This window comes from Mesoplodon bidens, assembly GCF_964165515.1.
Source record: "Mesoplodon bidens genome assembly, chromosome: 3".
Taxonomy (NCBI): domain Eukaryota; kingdom Metazoa; phylum Chordata; class Mammalia; order Artiodactyla; family Ziphiidae; genus Mesoplodon; species Mesoplodon bidens.
In genome coordinates this window covers 60,173,862-60,198,651 of record NC_138178.1, presented here as the reverse complement: position 1 = coordinate 60,198,651, position 24,790 = coordinate 60,173,862, and the positions used below count along the sequence as shown (strand labels likewise).

Genomic DNA, 24,790 nt, shown 5'->3' with positions numbered 1-24,790 from the left:
GTGGAAAAACTGTCTTTCACAAAACTGGTCCCTGGTGCCAAAAAGGTTAGGGAGCGCTGCTCTAAATGACTGGGAACCAGAGTGACCTGCAATTGAAACATTCACATATTTATGTGGATATATAAACACCCACATATATATACAAATATGTGTGTATCAAACACCCACATTATATGTGGAATGTTTCATCCTGCATATAAACAGCACTACTATGTGGCAAAATTTTAATTGAAGCATTTCCTGTTATTGGTGATTTCATATATCACTATTTAATTCACCAGATATGTAGCTTTTGTCTTCCCAATTAAATTTATAAGCTCCTTGAGAAATGGAGTTCATTTTACATTCTTTATATTCTTTGTAGAATCTAAATTCACTAGGCAATCACTAAATTAACTAACTGATTTTCCATTATTAAGAGTACATCAGAAATCCATTTTACATATATTATTTCTGTTAAAAAAGAAAATCATATATTCTTGCATTTTAGTATAAAAATGCTGAATGAATTCTTTCATAATTAGGATCTCAAAGTGTTTAGAGGCATTATGGTCTATGTTTGGTAAGAGTCTTCACTGCACGGCACCCTAGATACATGGATGGATGGATGGGTGAGTGGATGGACGGAAAGATGGATGGAGAGATGGGCAGTGTGATGGACAGATGGCTGGCTGGCTGGATGGATCATACAGTACACAGTCATATATGTGTCCACTCAGCCTTACCTTTGAGATTGTTTTAGTAACCAAAATCTTGTGTCTGTATTTTTCATGATTTATCATGACCTTAAGAGTCAAGCACTGCCTCTTCCTCTCTATATACATATTTTAGGATTCTTAATTAAGGGATTTAATCAACTAAGGTCTGGTTAACTGAGATTTTACTGTATAGCAGTCCCTAGCTCTTACAAAATCTCAAGGATACAGGTGTTAACTCTTAACATTAATATAAAAATCCTAAAAAAATCACATACCAAGTTTTAGACTAAGTAGCCTAACTAAAACATAGAGTTTCTTTACTTTGGACTGAGAGTACCACTGATTAATTTATGGTGACAGGCGATTATATATGTCCAATTAATTTTTAAAAATAGAAAAAATAAGAATGAGGTGAAATTAATTATAATAATTGGGTATCAGGATGCAGTCTATTAGATAGAGATTCCTCAACTTTTCCTGATAAACTGCTACTTATAATTTTTCCAAAGTTTTGTGCCTTTGGAAGAAGAACAGTGAGTACAAAAGTCAAGAAAACAGCTACACACTGTGTGGCCTTCCTTGCATGAAACTGACTGGAACTATGAAGGAGGCACATTTGGAAACAATCAGGTACAAATGTCACAGAGAAAGAGTTTGAATAAAATCTTTTAATGTAAAGAATAGGTTTATTTTTCCCTAAAGAATTAATCTGTATTTTATGGGTCATTATTTATGTACAAGAGTTTATTTATCTTTCAGGTTCACAAAATTCAGTGCCGCCATACTATTTCCTCATTAGCAAATATCTAGCAATACTTTAACACTTAAATAAACTTACCTAGCCAGACATACACAAATCTGTCTACCAACTTCCTCCTCTAACTCAAGAATACCTTGGGAAAAGTATTTAAGTTTTAGAAAACAAATTCAAGATTTATTATCAAAAATGTGAAGGAAATTCACAATGCAAACATTTAAAAAATTCCTACTTGAGAATTTTCAGGTTCACATCTATAGCTCTGTGCCTAATACAGTGTCTGGCACACAGTACACACTCAGTAGATACGTACTGAATTGAAAGAGAAAAGTCATGTCAGATTAGATGGAAAGTCCAGAAGTTACAAAAAAAAAAGAAAACTAATATTCAAAATCGCCACATGTTCATGCAGTAGCGAGATAAACAATCTAGAGAGGCCTATACTGATCAGCCCTCTCATATAAACTCCTAGGAGATGGGGACAGTGCTGTATGTAAGGATTCTGTAGTGCTTAACACTAGCACATTACAGATAGCTAACAGTTGTTGGCAACCAAGTAACATCTCAAATGTTCCAAAGAAAATTTCTCCTTGAATTGAAAAATACATTTCAGAAATATAACCAGATCATATGAGGCTGTGTTTCAAAAGGTGGTCCATGAACCACATCCATCAGAATCACTTGAGGCATTACTAAAACGCACATTTCCAAATCCCACCCAAGGCCTACAAAATCAGACTGGGGATGGGCACAAGGGAAGGGAAGCACTAAGAATCTGCATTTCTAACAAGATCTTGGGGAATGCACACAAAAGTTTAAGGCCTTTGATATAAAATATCTACAATTATATGTGCTAGTAAGGGAAAGAGATAGCTTCTTTTCTACTCCTGACTTTCCATTCTTTCCACTGTTTCCTTATTCCCTAAAGATCTGTGTTCCCATACTCTTACTCTCACTAATTAGCTATTTTCCTAGTTCTAAGACATTATTTGGAAGATTCCTTCCCATTCTCTTGTGCAGAGCCCACCCCAAACTAAAACACAACAGCTTTTCCTGTATTAGAAATAATCTACTATGCTGTGTATATAAAATCAATTCTGATTTAAACAAATTCCCAATCAATTTGGTAACCAATGAATGATGTCATTTTTAATTCAAGTCTCTTTGGATCTAGAAATTCAACATTATTAAACAATATTACTTAAAGAAGATAAACCATATCTGATCTCTACTCTCTGACAATACCTTGCCTACTTGAGTAGTTTCTTTCAAGATCATGTTGTAAGAGTCGACCAGGGAATGATGGCGTTTCTTTATTTAGCTTGAATTCAACCTAAAAAACATTATTTAAGAAAAAAAATTTTTTTGGAGTAAGTAATGAATATAATTATAAAATAACATAAAATAACCAATATATGTTACAACATAGATGAACCTTGAAAACATCATGCTAAGCGAAGAAAGCCAGGCACAAAATGTTACATATTATATGATTCCATTTATGAAATATTGTGAATAGAAAAATCTATAGAGACAGAAGGCAGATTTGTGGCTTCCAAGAGGGTTGGGAAGGCGGAATGGGGAGAGACTGCTTAATGGTATAGGGACTCCCTTTTGGGTGATAAAAACTGAAACTAGAGAGTGGTGATGGTTGCACAACATTGTGAATGTATTTAATACCACTGGTTTGTACAATTTAAAATGGTTACAGTGGTAAATTTTATGTGATGTGTATTTTACCACACACACACTCACACACACACACACACACACAAATCGGAGTCAGTCTCATGAGGTCAGATGAAACCAGGCTCCAGTCTGAGCCACTTGCAATTCCTCCATACTCTCACCACAATTCAGTGATTACAAGAATCATTTTCTCAAAAGGAAAAGCAAAAATCATACAATAGAAACTAAATTCTGTTAAAAAATATCACAATGTTCTTATCATTAGAACTCTTTAACAGTCCAATTATAACATAATAAAATTATATATCTAAACCTTCTAAGAAGGGTTTTCTCTAAATTTATTTTAAATTATTTGATAGGAGGACTGAGAAAAACAAAACCAAAACAACCTCTCATGATTAGCTACCAAAACCCCTAAATACATATCATAAAAGAATTATGATGTTTCTCATGCTACTATAAAAATTATAATAGCATTTACATTATATCCTTATACATTATATGAGCTAAGGTATTTTCTCAGAATACATGTCCACACAAGAGAAAATGAATGGTTTGGAAAGAATCAGGATGAGGCACATAGTTCCCAGAAACATACTATGTATAATAGTGGAATAAGATTTGTCCAATGAAATCAATCAGCAAAGCTTTGGAAGGAATCCATTAGGTCCAATTACAATAAAGAATATTTTCAATTAATCTAGCTAACTACTATTTATTCAAGATAATCAAATGGCCTATTTTCCAAGTGTTTATTTCCAGATACATAATGTAATCCACAGCTGCCTCCTTGACCAATGGCGTCCTTCCACCCACCTTCCTCATGCCCCTCCTTAGCCTTCTCAGGTTTTTATCTGTAAATTCTGCCCTTCACTTTAGAGTTCCTTCAGTGACACCTATTTAACAACTTTTTGGGAAAAACCTGAGTTGTGCCAGTTGGAGGTGTCCAAATTGGTCAAAGAAGGAAAATTTGTGTTGTGTCTTGAAACACAGTTGTGTGGGAGGTGGGTGAGTGTATCTGAGAGCTGAGGTTGGGGCTTGGGGGGAGAACATGAGTATCTCAGAGATCAAGTCAAAAGCCAGAAGTTATGGAAATGCCAGGGAGAATATGGGCAAACTGGGGAAAAGAACCTCATGTTCAAATCTTAACTTCTAAATAGCATTTGGCCTAATATATTTCCACTGCTAATCAGTTTTTTTTTCAGGAATGTTAGATATGTGCCCCCAAATTATCACATTTTATCTATTATAAGATTCCATCAGTAGTAAGACATGCCATCATTTTACCCACTACTAAGAAGGAAAAACTTTCCCAATTAAACAATGATGTGCCATCAGTTTTAAGAAGGGTCGTGATTTAAGAAATGTTTAGATGTCAAAAACAACCCCACCTTACCTCTTAATGGATGAAATAAGATTCCGTTTTTAAAAGAGGTGGGGTTTTTTTTGGCTTTGTTTTGTTTGATTTTTTTAATTGATGTATAGTTGATTTACAATAGTTTCAAGTGTACGACATTGCGATTCAGTGTTTTTACAGATTATACTCCACTAAAAGTTATAACAAAACAGTGGTTATAATTCCCTGAGGTATACAATATATCCTTCTTGCTTATCTATTTTATACATAGTAGTTTGTATCTTTTAATCCTATACCCCTAATTTGCCCCTCCCCCTTCCTTCTCTTCTTTGGTAACCACTAGTTGGCTATGTGTAGGCAGAAAATAAAAATTACCTTTAGATTAGTGACCAAAGTAAATATACTTAAATTTTCCAATTTAGACTCTGCTCTTTAAATCATGCTATTTTGCAGAATATAAAACAAGTTATATTCAATTTAAATACAAATCTGCTTAAATCTTACTTTGTTTTTTTCAGGAAGCGATGATGTTTGAATTACCAGATGAAGCCCACAGTTCACCTACAATGTAAAAATTAAACCATAAAATATGCTCTTAACTTATACACACACACATACCTCCCCAAAATAGTACACAAAGATATAACAAAAAATTAGAATAAAACAGAATGTTCGCTTTTTGCTTGTTTCTGGTAAATTATCATGTTCTGGGGATCTGCTGAAAACAATAAAATCACAACTAAGAATTAAAAGGTTTCACTGTGATTTATCTTCCAAAATGTCTGCAGCAATTTAACCCTCTACTTAGCACCTAAAGCTTTGGACACTTGCTATTTCAGGTCTAAGTAAATAGCTCAGTGAGACAGGTGAAGGAGGTGGCGGTGCCAGTTAATATTTTCTTAATTTAAAAAAAAAAAAAAGGAATTGACCGGTTAAAGGAATTTAAATGAAGCTTAGCCTTTCACAGCAGACCAGCTCCACCTTCTGGGAAGCCCAGATCCTGGACAAGACTTTGAATACCCATCACACAATATTAAATACCCTCCAAGTGCCTTGGTCCAGTCCAGGAATCTCAAGGCTCGGTCAAACAATAGCTTGCGTAGATTCAGGGGTGCTGGTCCCAATAATACAGCCCATCACCTAGGACAAAGACGCCAGTCAGAAAGGACGCTACTAATGGGAAGAAATAGTAGGAGACCCAACCTACGTTGCTCGCAGCCCGGCCAGAAACAGAGCGGTATTTCCCGGGAATCATGGCAGGAGACAGTCCAAGAAGATCAGTTAGATCTGCCTTAGAAGTGACGCTACAGCACAGATTCAGAGAGAGCGAAAGGGGTCATCTCCCAGGCAACCCGCTCAGGAGTTACCATGGAAACTACCATTTCCGGTCTGGTCCTCCACCAAATCACTGGCAGATGCCCTCGTTAGAGCCTCTGGTTATATTTGGGGGTCCCAAAACGTCAGCACTTCCTAGTTCTATTTTCCTAGCCTCATAAAAACAGAGCGGGAGTGTGGAGAGGAGGATAAGACGGGGAAGAGGCCGGCCACCTCGGTAGCTATGACAACCAGCACTTCCGGTCCGTCCCTCTTTACGGCCCACCTCAGCTGGGCCCGCGCGAAATTTGTATCCCACTGCCGGTGGCCACCTGCTCTCAGGGGAAGCTGCAGAGATGAGGAGGATCTCCGAGAGCCGGTTACTTTCCCAGGTGGGGCCGCAGTTCGGCACTTCCGCCGGCCGGAGGTGGGGGAAGGAGACAAGGCGTACGCGGAATCCGGCAGGTGAGTTCTCAGGGAGTGCGCGGCCGTGCGGAGGGCCCTCATTTCCCAACCCGGAGTCAGCTGCCATGCCTGCCCGCTGCGTGGCCGCGCACTGCGGCAACACCACCACGTCCGGGAAGTCGCTGTTCCGCTTTCCCAAGGACCGGGCCGTGCGTCTGCTGTGGGACCGCTTCGTGCGGGGCCGCCGCGCCGACTGGTACGAGAGCAATGACAGGTCGGTCATCTGCTCCGACCACTTTGCTCCCGCCTGTTTTGACGTCTCTTCGGTTATCCAGAAGAACCTGCGCTTCTCCCAGCGCCTGAGGCTCGTGGCGGTCGCCGTGCCCACCCTGCACCGGCTGTCCTCCCCGGCACCTAAGGGGCAAGAAGAGGGAAACGGAGCGGGCGGCCCCGAGAAGGGAGGAGAGCCCCAGGCAGTCAGGCAGCCCGAGGCTGCCCCGGGGCCAGCCTGCTGTACACTCCTCCGGGCCAGGAAGAGGGCTGCGGCTTCACAGGTAAAGGACCACCCAGGAGTCCCCCGAGGGTCGTTGGAGGACCCCGGGTCTGTGGCTAGGCTCCTCCACTTAGTGTCGTCTTGGGAAAGTCACCTCACCTCGAAGGTTTCTGTTTACTCAGTGATCTCCAAGAGCCTATTTAGCATTAACACTCTGGAATTATAGTTTCTTCTACCTCCTCTTCCCCAAAACACACTCATTCTCTCTCTCTGTCTCTCTCTGTCTCTCTCTCTCGTTCTTCAGATTATAGTCGCCTTCACTCTCCGCTCCTGAGTTTTTAAATAGAAAGTGTTTAATTTGAGCAAATCTCAAGGAATGGGGTGCTTGAAACTGTTTCTGCATACCGTATTACATAAGCTTGAGGAATTATCAACTATTCTGTCAAAATGGCGGGGGAAGGGGGATACGAGATGCTGATGAAGATGGGGCTTGCTGATAAACGATCCCTTCCCACTCCTAAACTACCTCTTGACTGACTGCCTTTAAATTAAATCGTTCCAATGAGCTGAATTTTCCTATCTTGCTCTCTTCTGCCTACTTCCTCGATACTCATAAGCATCGATTACACTTATTTTACATCTGGTCACTACTGCCTTCTTGCCCACTTCCCATCTTAAGGAAGACTTCTCAGTCTTCTTTGAGTTAGTCAAACTTCAGCCGTATCACCATAACATAGATTAAATTATGACTCTTAATTGGATCTAAAATGTGTTCAGTTTTAGAGATAGGAAGAATTCACCAAGAAGTCAGGTGACTTGTAACTGACATTTTGGCTTTGAATATATAGAGGTATTCGTTGAATTTTAGAGCTGAAGGAAACCTAAGTGCTCATCTAGTTCAGACTCAATATTTATGCACAAGAAAGCCAGTCCAGGAGGTTAATTTCCTCAAGAGCCTTTTCTCTAGGTCTAATTGCCAGACAGAAACTCTTCTGCCATACCAACCTGCTTCCTACATTGGGGTGGATGGTTAAGACCCTTTAATGACACCCTGCAATTGTTCGGATGAAGAATAATATTAACACAATCTACAAGTCTCCGCATACTATTTGCCCCTGCCTACCACACCAATCCTATCCCAGTCCACCATCCTTGTTGCTCGCTGTGTACCAGTCATGCTGATCTTTTCAATTTTTGAACATACTGTATTCTTTGCTACCAATAAGCCTTTTCTCCATTATTTCATGTACTGCCCTGGAATTATGCCCTTGCCATTTCCCATCATCATCAATTGAGTCCTTTTACTTTAAAAATCTGCTCAAACATCCTTCCCTTTTGCTTCCCTAATTATATATTCTCATTCTTCATACACTTCATTAGCACATATACTTCAGTTGCACTCATCACAGTTGTCATGAAATAATTGTATAATTTGCTTAATGTTTGTCCTCACATTAGAATGTAAGCTCTGTGAGAGTAGGGATCTTAACTGATTTGTTCACTATTGTATTGCCAGCACCTAGAACAATATTTTGCAAATTTAAGGAATTCAATAAATATTTGTGGAATGATTATGTGACTATGAGAACAGTTTTTTTAGTACAATAGAATTTCAGTTCTCTGCCAGTTTCCCTTCTCACCAAGCTGTATACCAGTCAAGACATCTGCCTCTTCCTTGAACCATCTATCCACCATCATTGCCTAGCCAACCTTTACCCAAGCCCATATATGTACATCTATATATAGATATATATAAATATTTAGTAAAAGAGGTAAATATTAAACATGTGCCACACACACCCTTACACCATTTTTCTTACTCATAATTCTACCATCTAATCAAAAATTGCTAGAAGAAAAGCCAGGCTAATAAAACAACCAAAGATCTTATAATACAACAAAGGCTAACTATTGAGAAATCTAGAATAGATAACCAACTCTGTTTTCCAATTAGTAAATATATCCAGCCAACACTTCTAACAATCCATATTACATTAATATACATGCTGAGTTATTAGGAAACTATGTGTAGGTTTTAATAATCGTACTTTATATAAAGTTTAAAAAGTTTATTTAGACTTGATAGCAATAAATTTTTAGCCGGTCTGGATTGAGAACCCCAATAGCATCTCTAAGAAAGTTTACTTGGTCCACTTTTAACTCCTTCCCCCACTCACTGTTTTTCTGTCCAAGACCAACTGACTAAACAGCAAATTTCCAGTCACTCTGCAATATTTATTGAGGAGCTATTGTAAACACTCTTTTGGGTGTTTTGTGCTGTATGTAGATAAATAGAAGTATGAATGTAGCCTATCTTTAGGGAGTTGGAGGAAAGATTAGGGGCCACCTCCAAGGAAAAAAGGGGGTTCTGATGAGCACCATACACTGATATTTTGCTTCATATAGCTAGAATTATTGTCTCTCCTTAACTGTTAATTTTGTATCCTTGTTTTTCTAACCCAACTGTATGTTTTAAACTTTAATTCAAATATAGCAAAATACAGGAAAGTGCTTATTAAATCATTAAATTATCAGAAACTGAACATGTGTAACTACTACAGGTCAAAGAATTAGAACATTACTAGCAACTCAAGAGCCCAAGACTAGCTCCTCCTCCATCCTCAAAGCAACCAAGTTTGCTTTCTTTTGAATTTGATGTAAGTAGAATCGTACTGTAGTCATTTCTTGCACCTGGCTTTTTTGTTCAACATTATATTTGTAAGATTCATCCATATTGTTGCATATAGCAGTAATATGTTTGCATTACTATATAGCAGTTTATTGTACGAATATACCAAAAAATTTTTTTGTCTCTTCTGTTGTTGGAGATTTGGGTTGTTATCATTTTGGGGCTATTAGAAGTAATCCTACTGTAAACATCCTTCTACATGTCTTTTTCATATGTGCACACGTTTCTGATGCTGTATACCTAGAATTTCTGGGACATAATATTATATTAAACTTCAGTAAATAATACCAGATAATTTTCTAAAATAGTTGTACTAATCTACACTACTAGAAGCATAATGAGAGTTTATGTTGTTTCACATTCTTGTCTACACTTGGATTGTCGGTCTTTCACATTGAGTCTTTTTGAAGGGTGTGTAATGGTGGTTTACTTTGCTTTCTCATTTCATAAATGACATTAGGAAGGGAACAACTTTTCAAATGTTAATTGAACATTTGGATAGCCTCTTTGGCGATATGCCGATTTTTCTGTTGGATTGTCTTTTTCTTGTTGATATAGAGTTCTTAATAAATTCTGTCTTCAAGTCCTTTATCAGTTAAATATGCTTTAACTACCTTCTCCTCTTCACTCTTAATAGTGTCTTTTGATGTACTGAGCTTTTTTTTTTTTTTCCTGTGTACTTAGTTCTTAATTTCAATGTAGGCCAACCTAACCATCTTTTTCTGTATGCTTAATGCTTAAAGCATGCTACTTTGCTGTTTTCCATAAACTTACTGTTTTTAGTCTTTACATTCATATCTACAACCCATTCAGAATTGATTTTTGTGTATGAAGTGGAGTTTGTTTCATTTTTTCCTCATATAGATACCCAATTGACTCAGCATCTTTTATTGAAAAGGCTAGCATTTCCTCATTGTCCTGCAGTGTCAGCTTTGTCATAAATCAAGTTTTCATATACACATTAGTCTGTTTGGACATTTTAAAATTCTGTTCTATTTATGTTTACCTGTCCTTACACCATTATCACAGTACTATAGCTTATGTTAAGAATTAATATCCAGTTGGCCTATTTTTCTGACAAATGCTTATTTTCAATAATGATTGTGTTTTATGGTATTAGTTTAAATGTACTTGCTAAAATTCTTTATGAGACCTTAATCTAAACCAAAGTTGAGGTAATCAAGTAGTTTTACTTTATATGGAAGTTACTATTGAAATTAAAAATCACAGAGCAGAAGAAATAAAGCAAATGGTCATTGTACGCCCCCCCCCCAAATTAATATCCAGTTGATTAATTCCTCTTACCTTGTTCATCTTCATGGATGTCTTGGCTATTTGGGGCTCTTTAAATTTCCATATATATTTTAGGATTAGTTCATCAATTTCCACAAATTATCTGTTGGGATTTTGACTGAGAGTGCATTGAATTTTTAAATGAATGTAGGGAGAAAGAGCATATTGACAATACAGATTCTTCCAATCCATGAACATAATGTATCCCTCCATTTATTTGGGTTTTTACATTTCTCTTAAAAACATTAAGGCATTCTATATAGAGCTCTTGTACATATTTCATTAGATTTGTTCCTATTTGATTTTGCTATTATAAATAGTATTATCTAAAATTTTATTTTCTATAAATGTATGTGGATAAATTGATTTTTCTTGACCTTATAACCAGAAACCTTGTTAAACTCATTTATTCTGGTAATTTGCAGATACTTTTGGATTTTCTACATGTATAAAAAATATATGCATATAGTTTTTGATGTTTATGCTTTTATTTCTTATTCTTCCTATTGCACTAGCTAGAACTTCCAGTACAGCATGGGAAACAGAAGAAGTGATGGGGAATCCTTTTCTCATTCCTATTTCCAAAGGAAAAGTCATTAATATTTCACCATTTGATATGATTTTTGCTATAGTTCTTTTGGTAACTGCTCTTACCATAAAAAGAAATGTTCCCCTCTATTCCAAGTTTTGGGTACAGACTTAAATCATAAATGATGTTGAATTTTTTCAGTTGCTTTTTCTGAACCTATTAATGATCACATATTTTGCTTATTATTCTGTTAATGTGGTGAACTTTATTGCCTGGTTTTGAAATATAGAGTCAAACTTGCATGGCTGAAGCAAACCCAATTTGGCCAAGGTGTATTATTCTTTTAGGTATTGTTTAATTTGATTTGTTAACATTCTATTTAGAATTTTTGCATATGTGTTCATAGGCAAAACTGGTCTATACCTGTTCTTTCTTGAAATGCCTTTTTCAGGTTTTGGTTTCAAGATTATGCTGACCAGTTTGGAGTTGTCCCCTCTTTCATCATTCTCTGGAAAAGTTTATATAAATTGGCATTATATGTCCACTAATAAATTTGATATTAATATTTTGTGGAATTCACTGAAAAAGATAACTAGTCCTGGAGTTTTCCTTATGAGAAGATTTTTAAATGATGGATTCAATTTCTTTAATAGTTATGGGGTTATTCAGAGTTTTTCTGTTTCTATATCCATTTTGATAAGTTGTATTTTTCGAAAAATTTGTCAGTTTAATCTAAATTTTTAAACATATTGACACAAAAGTGTTCATGATACTCTATCTTTTAAAATTCTTTATGATCTGTTAGTAATTTTTGCTTTTTCATTCTTTTTATTGATTTTTATTAGTCTTTTCAAAGAGTGAACTCTGCCTTTTGATCTTCTCTCTGATATTGTTTTCTTTTTATTTCTATTATTATTTCTTCCCCTCAAATTATTTTGTTCAGCTTTGATTTTTAATTGATACACTAGATTTATACATTACTGAGCTAAAATGATTAACATAGACCTTTTCCTATATGTTTTAACATTAAACAAACTTGTTAAAATGTGAAAACTTCACTTAAACACTAGGATATCTTTACATATTCAGATGTAGTATTTCAAACAAAGGAGACCTTAAGGATAACTAACTTGCTTTTGTGAAGACAAAATATTGAATTACCAAATATTTCAAATTTTTCCCAACTGCTTACATTTCTTAACAGACTTCTAGTATTCTTTTTAATTGAAGTACAGTTGACTTACAATATTATATTAGTTTTAGGTGTACAACATAGTCGATATTTTTATAGATTAGACTCCATACAAAGTTATTATGAAGTATTGGCTGCATTGCCTGTGCTGTACATTACATCCTTGTATCTTATTTATTTATTTATTTTTGAATTTTATTTTATTTGGGTTTTTTTACAGCAGGTTCTTATTAGTCATCCATTTTATACACGTCAATCCCAATCTCCCAATTCATCACACCACCACCACCACCCCCCACGGCTTTCCCCGCTTGGTGTCCATACATTTGTTCTCTACATCTGTGTCTCTATTTCTGCCCTGCAAACTGGTTTATCTGTTCCACATATATCCACATATATTTGTTTTTCTCTTTCTGACTTACTTCACCCTGTATGACAGTCTCTAGATCCATCCACGTCTCTACAAATGACCCAATTTTTTTCCTTTTTATGGCTGAGTAATATTCCATTGTATATATGTACCACATCTTCTTTATCCATTTGATGGGCATTTAGGTTGTTTCCATAACCTGGCTATTGTAAATAGTGCTGCAGTGAATATTGGCCTGCATATGTTTTTTTGAATTATAGTTTTCTCTGGGTTTATGCCCAGTAGTGGGATTGCTGGGTCATATGTTAATTCTATTTTTAGTTTTTTAAGGAACCTCCATACTGTTCTCCATAGTGGCTGTATCAATTTACATTCCCACCAACAGTACAAGAGGGTTCACTTTTCCCCACACCCTCTCCAGCATTTATGTTTGTAGATTTTCTGATGATGCCCATTCTAACTGGTGTAAGGTGATACCTCATTGCAGTTTTGATTTACATTTCTCTAATAATTAGTGAAATTGAGCAGCTTTTCATGTGCCTCTTGGCCATCTGTAGGTCTTCTTTGGAGAAATCTCTATTTAGGTCTTCTGTCCATTTTTTCATTGGATTGTTTGTTTTTTTTAATATTGAGCTGCATGAGCTGTTTATATATATATATATATATATATATATATATATATATACACACACACATATATATATACACATATATGTATATATGTATATTTTTTTCTTTTTGGCAGTACGCGGGCCTCTCACTGTTGTGGCCTCTCCCGTCGCGGATCACAGGCTCCGGACACGCAGGCTCAGCGGCCATGGCTCATGGGCCTAGCCGCTCCACGGCATGTGGGATCTTCCGGGACCAGGGTACGAACCCGTGTCCCCTGCATCGGCAGGTGGACTCTCAACCACTGCGCCACCAGGGAAGCCCATGTTTATATATTTTTTGAGATTAATTCTTTATCCGTGATTCGTTTGCAAATATTTTCTCCCATTCTGAGGGTTGTCTTTTCGTCTTGTTTATAGTTTGCTTTGCCGTGCAAAAGCAAAAGTTTTATTAGGTCCCATTTGCTTATTTTTGTTTTTATTTCCATTACTTTAGGAGGTGGATCAAAAAAGATCTTGCTGTGATTTATGTCAAAGAGTGTTTGTCCCATGTTTTCCTCTAAGATTTTATAGTTTAGGTCTTTAATCCATTTGGAGTTTATTTTTGTGTATGGTGTTAGGGTATGTTCTAATTTTATTCTTTTACATGTAGCTGTCCAGTTTTCCCAGCACCACTTACTGAAGAGAATGTCTTTTCTCCATTGTATATCCTTGCCTCCTCTGTCATAGATTAGTTGACCATAGGTGCGTGGGTTTATCTCTGGGCTTTCTATCATGTTCCACTCATCTATATTTCTGTTTTTGTGCCAATACCATATTGTCTTGATTACTGTAGCTTTGTAGAATAGTCTGAAGTCAGGGAGTCTGATTCCTCCAGCTCAGTTTCTTTCCCTCAAGACTGCTTTGGCTATTTGGGGTCTTTTGTGTCTCCATACAAATTTTAAGATTTTTTGTTCTAGTTCTGTAAAAAAAATGCCATTGGTAATTTAATAGGGATTGCATTGAATCTGTAGATTGATTTGGGTGGTAGAGTCATTTTCACAATATTGATTCTTCCAATCCAAGAACATGGCATATCTCTCCATCTGTTGGTATCATCTTTCATTTCTTTCATCAGGGTCTTATAGTTTTCTGCATACAGGTCTTTTGTCTCCCGAGGTAGGTTTATTCCTAGGTATTTTATTCTTTTTGTTGCAATGGTAAATGGGAGTGTTTCCTTAATTTCTCTTTCAGATGTTTCATCATTAGTGTATAGGAATGCAAGAGATTTCTGTGCATTAATTTTGTCTCCTGCAACTTTACCAAATTCATTGATTAGCTCTAGTAGTTTTCTGGTGGCATCTCTAGGATTCTCTATGTATAGTGTCATGTCATCTGCAAACACTGACAGTTTTAGTTCTTCTTTTCCAATTTGTATTCCTTTTATTTCTTTTTCTTCTCTGATTGCCATGGCTAGGACTTCCAAAACTATGTTGAATAATAGTGGTGAAAGTGGACATCCTTGTCTTGTTCCTGATTTTAGAGGAAATGCTTTCAGGTTTTCACCATTGAGAATGATGTTTTCTGCGGGTTTGTCGTATATGGCCTTTATTATGTTGAGGTAGGTTCCCTCTGTGCCCACTTTCTGGAGAGTTTTTATCATAAATGAGTGTTGAATTTTGTCAAAAGCTTTTTCTGCTTCTATTGAGATGATCATGTGGTTTTTCTTCTTCAATTTGTTAATATGGTATATCACATTGATTGAATTGCATATATTGAAGAATCCTTGCATCCCTGGGATAAATCCCACTTGATCATGGTGTATGATCCTTTTAATGTGTTGTTGGATTCTGTTTGCTAGTATTTTGTTGAGGATTTTTGCATCTATAGTCATCAGTGATATTGGTCTGTAATTTTCTTTTTTTGTAGTATCTTTGTCTGGTTTTGGTATCAGGGTGATGGTGGCCTCATAGAATGAGTTTGGGAGTGTTCCTTCCTCTGCAATTTTTTGGAAGCATTTGAGAAGGATGGGTGTTAGCTCTTCTCTAAGTGTTTGATAGAATTCACCTTTGAAGCCATCTGGTCCTGGACTTTGTTTGTTGGAAGATTTTTAATCACAGTTTCAATTTCACTACTTGTGATTGGTCTGTTCATATTTTCTATTTCTTCCTGGTTCAGTCTTGGAAGGTAATAACTTTCTAAAATTTGTCCATTTCTTCCAGGTTGTCCACTTTATTGGCATAGAGTTGCTTGTAGTAGTCCCTTAGGATGCTTTGTATTTCTGCGGTGTCTGTTTTAACTTCAACTTTTTCATTTCTAATTTTATTGATTTGAGTCCTCTCCCTCTTTTTCGTGATGAGTCTGGCTAATGGTTTATCAATTTTGTTTATCTTCTCAAAGAACCAGCTTTTAGTTTTATTGATCTTTGCTATTGTTTTCTTTGTTTCTATTTCATTTATTCCTGCTCTGATCTTTATGATTTCTTTCCTTCTGCTAACTTTGGGTTTTGTTTGTTCTTCTTTCTCTAGTTCCTTCAGGTGTAAGTTTAGATTGTTTACTTGAGATTTTTCTTATTTCTTGAGGTAGGCTTGTATAGCTCTAAACTTGCCTCTTCGAACTGCTTTTGCCACATCCCATGGATTTTGGAACATCGTGTTTTCATTGTCATTTGTCTCTAGGTATTTTTTGATTTCCTCTTTTATTTCTTCAGTGATGTCTTGTTTATTTAGTACCGTATTGTTTAGCCTCCATGTGTTTGTGTTTTTTACATTTTTTCCCCTGTAATTGATTTCTAATCCCATAGTGTTGCAGTCAGAAAAGGTGCTTGATATGATTTCACTTTTCTTAAATTTACTGAGGCTTGATTTGTGACCCAGGTTGTGATCTGTCCTGGAGAATGTTCCATGCGCACTTGAGACAAAAGTGTAATCCGCTGTTTTTGGATGGAATGTCCTATAAATATCAATTAAATCCATCTGGTCTACTGTGTCATTTAATGCTTGTGTTTCCTTATTAATTTTCTGTTTGGATGATCTGTCCACTGGTGTAAGTGAGGTGTTAAAGTCCCCCACTATTACTGTGTTACCGTTGATTCCCTCTTTATAGTTGTTAGCAGGTGCCTTATGTATTGAGGTGCTCCTATGTTGGGTGCATAAATATTTATAATTGTTATATCTTTTCTTGGATTGATCCGTTGATCATTATGTAGTGTCCTTCCTTGTCTCTTGTAACACTCTTTATTTTAAAGTCTATTTTATCTGATATGAGTATAGCTACTCCAGCTTTCTTTTGGTTTCCATTTGCATGGAATATCTTTTTCCATCCCCTCACTTTCAGTCTGTATGTGTCCCTAGGTCTGAAGTGGGTCTCTTGTAGACAACATATATATGGGTCTTGTTTTTGTATCCATTCAGCAAGCCTGTGTCTTTTGGTTGGAGCATTTAATCCACTCACGTTCAAGGTAATTATCGACATGTATGTTCTTATTACCATTTTCTTAATTGTTTTGGGTTTGTTTTTGTAGGTCCTTTTCTTCTCTTGTGTTTCCCACTTAGGGAAGTTCCTTTAGTATTTGTTGTAGAGCTGGTTTGGTGGTGCTGAAATCTCTTAGCTTTTGCTTGTCTGTAAAGCTTTTGGTTTCTCCATCGAATCTGAATGAGATCCTTGCCGGGTAGAGTAATCTTGGTTGTAGGTTCTTCCCTTTCATCACTTTAAATATGTCATGCCACTCTCTTCTGGCTTGTAGAGTTTCTGCTGAGAAATCAGCTGTTAACCTTATGGGAGTTCCCTTGTATGTTATTTGTCATTTTTCCCTTGCTGCTTTCAGTAATTTTTCTTTGTCTTTAATTTTTGCCAATTTGATTACTATGTGTCTCAGTGTGTTTCTGCTTAGGTTTATCCTGTATGGGACTCGCTGTGCTTCCTGGACTTGGGTGGCTATTTCCTTTCCCGTGTTAGGGAAGTTTTTGACTATAATCTCTTCAAATATTTTCTCGGGTCCATTCTCTCTCTCTTCTCCTTCTGGGACCCCTATAATGTGAATGTTGTTGCATTTAATGTTGTCCCAGAGGTCTCTTAGGCTGTCTTCATTTCTTTTCATTCTTTTTTCTTTATTCTGTTCCGCAGCAGTGAATTCCACCATTCTGTCTTCCAGGTCACTTATCCGTTCTTCTGCCTCAGTTATTCTGCTATTGATTCCTTCTAGTGTAGTTTTCATTTCAGTTATTGTGTTGTTCATCTCTGTTTGTTTGTTCTTTAATTCTTCTAGATCTTTGTTAAATATTTCTTGCACCTTCTTGATCTTTGCCTCCATTCTTTTTCTGAGGTCCTGGATCATCTTTACTATCATTATTCTGAATTCTTTTTCTGGAAGGTTGCCCATCTCCACTTCATTAGTTGTTTTTCTGGGGTTTTATCTTGTTCCTTCATCTGGTACATAGCCCTCTGCCTTTTCATCTTGTCTGTCTTTCTGTGAATGTGGTTTTTGTTCCACAGGCTGCAGATGATTATGTAAACACATAGCATAGTTCTTCTTGCTTCTGCTGTCTGCCCTCTTTATCTTATTTATTTTATTCCCAATAGTTTGTACCTCTTAATCCTCTTTCCCTATTTTGCCCCTCCCTCCACCTCTCTCCCCATTGGTAACTGCTAGTCTGCTCTCTGTATCTGCAAGTCTGTTTCAGTTTTGTTATATTCCTTCATTTGTTTTATTTTTTAGGTTCCACATATAAATGAAAATATGCAGTGTTTGTCTTTCTCTCTCTAACTTATTTCCCTAAGAATAATACCCTCAGGGTCATGCATGTTGTTGCAAATAGCAAGATTTCATTCTTTTTTATGGCTGAGTAATGTTATATATTTATATGCCACATCTTCCTTATCCGTTGATGGACCCTTAGGTTGCTTCCATGGCTTAGCTATTTTAAATAATGCTGCTATGAACATTGAGCTGCATATTGAAAGATTTCCAGTATTTTTCTTTAATTTTTTAAGGCTTTATTTTTTTAGAAAAGTTTTAGGTTCGCAGCGAAATTGAGGGGAAGATGGATTACCCAGTTACCCCCTGCCCCCACACATGCATAGCCTTCTCCATTATCAACATCCCCCACCAGAGTGTACATTTGTTACAATTGATGAGCCTACACTGACACACCATTATAACTCGAAGTCCATCATTTACATTGCAGTTCACTCTCTCATCTCTGTACTTTTTCAATTTTTATTTACCATTCTTTCTTTAACTTCTTGAGCATTAAATTGGATCATTGATTTCCAGAATTTTCATAGTGAATGGCAGATAGGACAGCTAAGTTTGACGCTTATTTCCCAAATGTAGAATTCAGTAGAGTTTATTGTTTGAGGGAAAACTCCTGAATTGAAGATACATTAGAAATATTTTGTGAAATAATTTTTTGAATGGTGTTAATATTGCAGTCTAAATTAAGACTAATTAATTTTTTCTATACTATTATGTACATTAAGACTATAAATGCCCTTCTAAGTGTGACATTAACTGAATCCCACAAGTTTTAGACTTTGAATATTTTTATTATTATTTAGTGTAAAATATCTTCTAATTTCCACTGTAATTTTATCATGGGTTACTTAGAAGTATATTTAAAAATTTCCAAACATGCAGGTACTTTGTAGTTATATTTTTGTTATAGACTTCTAGGTCAGTTGCACTGTGGCCAGAGAATATACAGCATATGGATTTAATCTTTTGAAATTTATTGAAACTGTATTAGGCCTAACGTAGGTTAGTTTTTATAAATGTTCCATATGTACTTGAGGTGAATGTGTGTTCTGCAGTTGGGTACAATTCTCCATATATGTCTATTAATCATGTTGTTTAAATTTCTTATATCCCTATGGAATCTTTGCCTGCCTATTAGTTACTGAGAGAGGTGTGTTAAAAATCTTCCACCTCGGTTTTTAATTTACATATTTAGTCTTCTAACAATTTTTGTGTTATATATTTTGAAGCTGTGTTATTATATAGCACCAATATAGCAGCACCAGCTTTCTGTAGGTTAGTGTTAGCATATTAGATCTTTTTTACACCCTTTTATTTCAGTCTTTGTGTATCCTTAAGAGTTTAAGCCTTACTGTGTCTTATGGTTGCCCCTTTGAAGACAATGTATGTTTTTTCCTCTGGCTCCTAGGTTTTTCTCTTTGTTTTCCAGTTTTACTGTAATATGCAAAGATATGGTTTCCTTTGTTTTTATTTTAGTGAATACATTTAGTACTTTTGTGAAACCATGTCTTAATGCCTTGTATTCATTTTGGTAAATTCTCAGATGTTATTTGTTCAAATATTGTTTCTGTCCCATTTTCTTTCTTTTCCTTTGGGACTACAACTGATATTATACATTATGCTTTTTCATCTTTTCTGCTTTATCTCTTATGACCTTTTCTATAGCCTTCATCCTTTTGTCTTTCTCTGCCTCATTCTAATATTTTCTTGTTCCAGTTGATTAATACATATCTGGAAATTCTGTTTCTTAAATTTTTAATATAAAGAAGTAATTGTGTATGTACACAAAAATTTTTGTTCAAAGATTTCTAATATTATGGATTGTTTTAATAAATTACAGTATATCTGTACAATAGATTGTATGCAGCCATAAAAATTATATGTAGAATATTTAATAACATAGAAACATGATGTATTAAAGAGGAAAACAAGATTATAAAACATATGTTCCCAATTTTAAAAAATACATAGAAAAAGACAAAAATAATACCAAAATATGAAGTTGTTAGCTATGAATGATGGGATTATGGCTAATTTTTTTTTCTTTTTGCTTCTCTGTATGGTGCAAATTTTCCTCAGTGATACAATGTATTACTGTTATAAAGGGAACAAAAGTTATTTTTTAAAGCCTGAATAAATTCCTAAAACTCCATTTTATCAGGAGTACATCTGTTTTGTAAAGAAATATATACTTATTCTAGACCTTTATAATGCTTGGCTTAAAAGTAGAAGTAGATTAGCTGTCAAATTAGCCATAACTATAAACACAAAGATAAAGACTTCAATTTTTATTTAAATCCTCAAAAATATTAGGTGTAATTCTTCATGTTACAAAGGGACTCTTCACAAAAGTTTCTTCATAAAGTTTCTTTAACTTGGGCATTCATAGCCTGTGTTACAGCAACAAAGGATGCTTGCTAAAATTTTTTTTCAATGGTCTAGGTAAAATTACAAAGTACTTTTTTTCATTTCTCTATCACTTATTTTTTCTTCCCACAGGCCCTCTGACGTTTTCCAGATATCTTTTCTTAGCCTCTTCCACATAATTTCCAGGTACTCAGTCTTACATTACCTTCTGAATATCCAAATTCTCCTCCTTTCTACCTCTTACTTCTCCCATAAATCAAAATTTCCATTTCACATTGTAACTTTTCTCAGGAAAGCATAAAAACATTAAAGCATATTATCTTAAATTATTTCTCTGTCATGTATAAAGGACTGATGATTAGGTTTTCTAGAACGATGCTACTGCTTTGCGATGATATACTTAATACTATTATAATCATTTAATACTACTAGTATTATCTCTTCCAGCTGTTGATTTAGGGAAAATTTAATGGGTTGTCAGCAAATAGCTTAATAGCATATAGATTTCTGCTCGACCACAATGCTTAGAAATAGACTTAGAAATAGTAAAGGACAGTATGGCAGACTTCTTATGAACTTGGACTATGGAGCCAGCTTGCCTGGGTTCAAATTCCAGCCTTCCTAATATGTGACCTTGAAAAGTATTATCTATACTCTTTCACTGTTTGTAACTTTTAGGAGATAAAACCATATAAAGAAGGCCTTACCTTCAGTATAATTCTCCTCTGATTTATATTTTTAGATTGCACATGAAAATCAAGTTTTACAAACACAAGTCCATGCTGATAATCTATCTAATGATGTCACTTCAGTACCTACTCACTGTGAGGAAGGCCCAGTGCACAAAAGTACACAAATATCTCTGAAGAGACCCCCTCACTACAGTGTGGGTAAGTTTTGACTTTTCAGTTGATTGATGAATGGAATTGGTCTTTTGTATATGAAAAGCAAATTCTAACTCATAGGTAATTGTGTTTATTCTCCTTCAGGTATTCAGGCCAAAGTGAAAGTGTTTGGAACACGACTGTGTAATGCAACTACTCAGACTGATGAATTATGGTCTAGAACGTCCTCTCTCTTTGACACTTACTCCAGTGACTCAGAAACAGATGAGGACTGGGATATCAAGAGTGAACAGAGTGATTTGTCTTACATAGCTGTACAGGTAAAAGAAGAGACCTGATTACGCGACATCAAATGATTTCATGTGCTCTAGGTTTTCAAATCTTTGCTCACATAATTGTCTCTTCACTCCTGTAAATCTTTCACCTCAAGATAACTTGACAGTTGAGTATGCAGAATTTGTTTAGCTCTAAGGGAAAAATTTGCCTGTCTGCCAAGATAATAAAGGTAGTCCCGCCCACGCCTCCCCACCCCCCACTTTCACCTTTTTTTCTTTTTATACTTTTGGTGCAGATCAAGTCATAAAACAAAACCACAATAGCAGCATTGCCAGATCAAGATTAAGCATTGAATATTTAAGCTTAGTTCAGAAGCAACGCTCATATGGGACTTACTTGACACTCACGAATTAGAATGTCACTGTTCTAAATAATTTGAAGGTGAAGAGCATAACAGTGAGCACAGCTAGTTCTGATACTACTAAATGATTTGAGGGTAGAGCCAGGACATTTACCCTTGATTATTTTTTTTCTATGTTATTTATTTTTTAGTCTGTCCAGTTGTAATACTATTACATCTATGAATCAGTCCCTGTGAGCATTTCTGGTGAAGCTGTGTTATTTACAGAAAAATTTCAAAGGGAATCAATTTAAATAGAGATAGAATTTCATATACTTAGATTACCTTGATAATGAAATCTGTTTGCATCAGTTCCTATTACATCAAATTAATTAGTTTGGTTAATTTAGATAGAAATGATTAACATCATGCAAAAAGAAGTATTACATTTCTAACATATCCCCATTTTAGAAATTAGGTTTTCCTCTACCAATACCACTTTGGGAAATACGCATGTGAAACTTAGCTGCCCCATCTGCCATTCACCAGGAAAATTTCTATGGCAGTTTTGTACCATGAAGTAATTTATTACAATAGTTTCTGAGAAACTTACTGTAACTCTGATCTTGTATTGAAAATAATAAAAATAAATGTCCATTTTACATCTCAGATGTCCTGCTAGTTCTGCATGACTGGAAGAACTTACATGCATTTTATCCTCAAAGGTTTAAATAATACACCAAAGTGATTTTCTTCCAAAGCTAATTTCATGTCTGACTTAATTTGAACAGTATAATTTTAATTAAAAAAACAATAAAATAAAGTATTAATAGAAATTGTAAGCCTGAACAATGATTATGTAAACACATAGCATTATTATTGTTATTATTATTATTATTATTGCTGGTTTGGCTTGAATTTAAGATAACTATTTGATGTTTTAAGAGAATGTTATGTTTTAAAATTAAGCATATAAATCTTCTGGAACTAAATATTATTGGGGGGTGGGGGGGTACCTGTTTTCCCTTGAGCTTTGAAACAGTGTATCTCCTTAATTCAAATCATAATGAATGTTATGTGCCCATTCATCCCCAAATTTCACTGCCATGGGTTTACTTCATTTCTATATGTTAAACAACTTTGACAGCCATAACAGCAATTTGTGTTCTTTTTTTACTAATAAGTTAATTTTATTTTTCCTATCAACTGAAAATTTATATTTGGTTGGTTGATTCAGATGATTTTATAATGAATTGTGTAATGTTTCACTGCCCTAAAGTAAAATGAAATACTGGCTTTATTTTATTTTATCTATTTTTTTTAACATGTCAATGCTTTTTTCCCAGTTTTATTGAAATATAATTGGCATATAGCACTGTATAAGTTTAAGGTGTAAAGCATAATGTTTGACATATATATCATGAAATGTTTACCACAGTAAGTTTAGTGACTATCCATCAGCTCATATAGATATAAAATTAAAGAAATGGAAAAAATTTTTTCCTTGTGATGAGAACTCTTAGGATTTACTCTCTTAACAACTTTCATATATAACATACAGCAGTGCTAATTATATTTATCATGTTGTACACTGTATCCCTAGTACTTATTTATCTGGTAAGTGAAAGTTTGTACCTTTTGACCACCTGCATCCAATTCCCCCTCCCCTGGCCCGGCTCCTCCAATAACCACAAATCTGGTCTCTTCTGTGTTTTTTGTTTGTTGTTGAAGTATAATTGACCTCCCAACACTATGTTAGTTCCTATTACACAACATAGTGATTCCATACTTCGCTATATTTCAAAATGATCACCAGGATAAGTCTAGTTACCATCTCTCACCAAACGAAGATATTACGTAATTATTGACTGTATTCCCCACACCATACATTTCATACCCTTGACTTATTTTGCAACTGGGAGTTTGTTCCTCTTAATCTCCCTCACCCAATTCTCTCCTTCCCCCACCACATTCTCCCCTCTGGCAACCACCTGTTTGTTCTCTGTATCTATAATTCTGTTTCTGTTTTGTTACGTTTGTTCATTTGTTTTATTTTTAGATTCCACATATAAGTGAAATCATACAGTATTTGTCTTTCTCTGTTTAATTTATTGCACTTAGCATAATACCCTCTAGGTCTATCCATGTTGCTGAAAATGGCAAGATTTCATTCTTCTTTATGGCTGAACATATCCATTTTGTGTGTGTGTGTGTGTGTGTGTGTATACCACATTTTCTTCATCCATTCATCTATTAATGGATAGTGCTGCGATGAATGTAGGCGTGCATATATCTTTTGTAATTAGTGTTTTTGTTTTCTTCAGATAAATAGCCAGGAGTAGAATTGCTGGATCATATGCTAGTTCTATTTTTAACCTTTTGAGGAATCCCCATATTGTTTTCCATAGTGGCTGCACCAATTTACATTCCCATCAACAGTGCATGAAGGTTCCCTTTTCTCCACATCCTCACCAATATTTGTTATTTGTTGTCTTTTTGGTAATAACCATGATGACAGGTGCGAGGTGATATCTCATTGTAGTTTTGATATGCATTTCCCTGTTGATTAGTGATGTTGAGTGTCTTTTCATGTGCCTATTGGCCATCTGTATGTCTTTGGAAAAATGTCTGTTCAGATCCTTGGCCCATTTTTCAATCAGGTTGTTTATTTTTTGATGTTGCTGAGTTATATGTGTTCTTTTTATATTTTAGATATTAACCCCGTATCAGATATATCATTTGCCAGTCTCTTCTCCCATTAAGTAGGCAGCCTTTTAGTTTTGTTGATAGTTTCCTTTGCTGTGCTGTGGTAATTTTAAATTGAATATAGGGA

The 24,790-nt window shown here is 35.4% G+C and overlaps 2 protein-coding genes across 4 annotated transcripts in view; one reads left to right on the top strand and one right to left on the bottom strand.

Annotated features, from left to right (window-relative positions):
- Positions 1 to 5,903, bottom strand: part of LRRC49 (leucine rich repeat containing 49) — a 131,962-nt gene extending 126,059 nt beyond the window's left edge. For all 3 annotated transcript variants that reach the window (XM_081227435.1, XM_081227433.1, XM_081227434.1), the window contains exons 1-3: positions 5,709 to 5,903; positions 5,006 to 5,062; positions 2,701 to 2,788 (exon numbers count right to left, since the gene is read on the bottom strand). In XM_081227435.1, coding sequence (XP_081083561.1) covers positions 2,701 to 2,788; positions 5,006 to 5,062; positions 5,709 to 5,756 — 193 coding nt within the window. In that variant the 5' untranslated portion in view covers positions 5,757 to 5,903. The remainder of the gene's footprint in view (positions 1 to 2,700; positions 2,789 to 5,005; positions 5,063 to 5,708) is intronic.
- Positions 5,904 to 6,106: 203 nt separating this feature from the next.
- Positions 6,107 to 23,414, top strand: THAP10 (THAP domain containing 10). The gene is made up of 3 exons (XM_081227437.1): positions 6,107 to 6,774; positions 21,239 to 21,386; positions 21,486 to 23,414. The coding sequence occupies exons 1-3, from the start codon at positions 6,172 to 6,174 to the stop codon at positions 21,677 to 21,679; spliced, it is 945 nt and encodes a 314-aa protein (XP_081083563.1). The 5' UTR covers positions 6,107 to 6,171; the 3' UTR covers positions 21,680 to 23,414.
- Positions 23,415 to 24,790: the final 1,376 nt, after the last annotated feature.

Bases quoted from the DNA above. Each gene is read 5' to 3' on its own strand.
- THAP10 (XM_081227437.1), top strand. From the start codon at position 6,172: ATGAGGAGGATCTCCGAGAGCCGGTTACTTTCCCAGGTGGGGCCGCAG. The intron at 6,775-21,238 runs GTAAAGGACCAC...TTATATTTTTAG, and splicing joins AGAGGGCTGCGGCTTCACAG to ATTGCACATGAAAATCAAGT. The intron at 21,387-21,485 runs GTAAGTTTTGAC...ATTCTCCTTCAG, and splicing joins ACCCCCTCACTACAGTGTGG to GTATTCAGGCCAAAGTGAAA.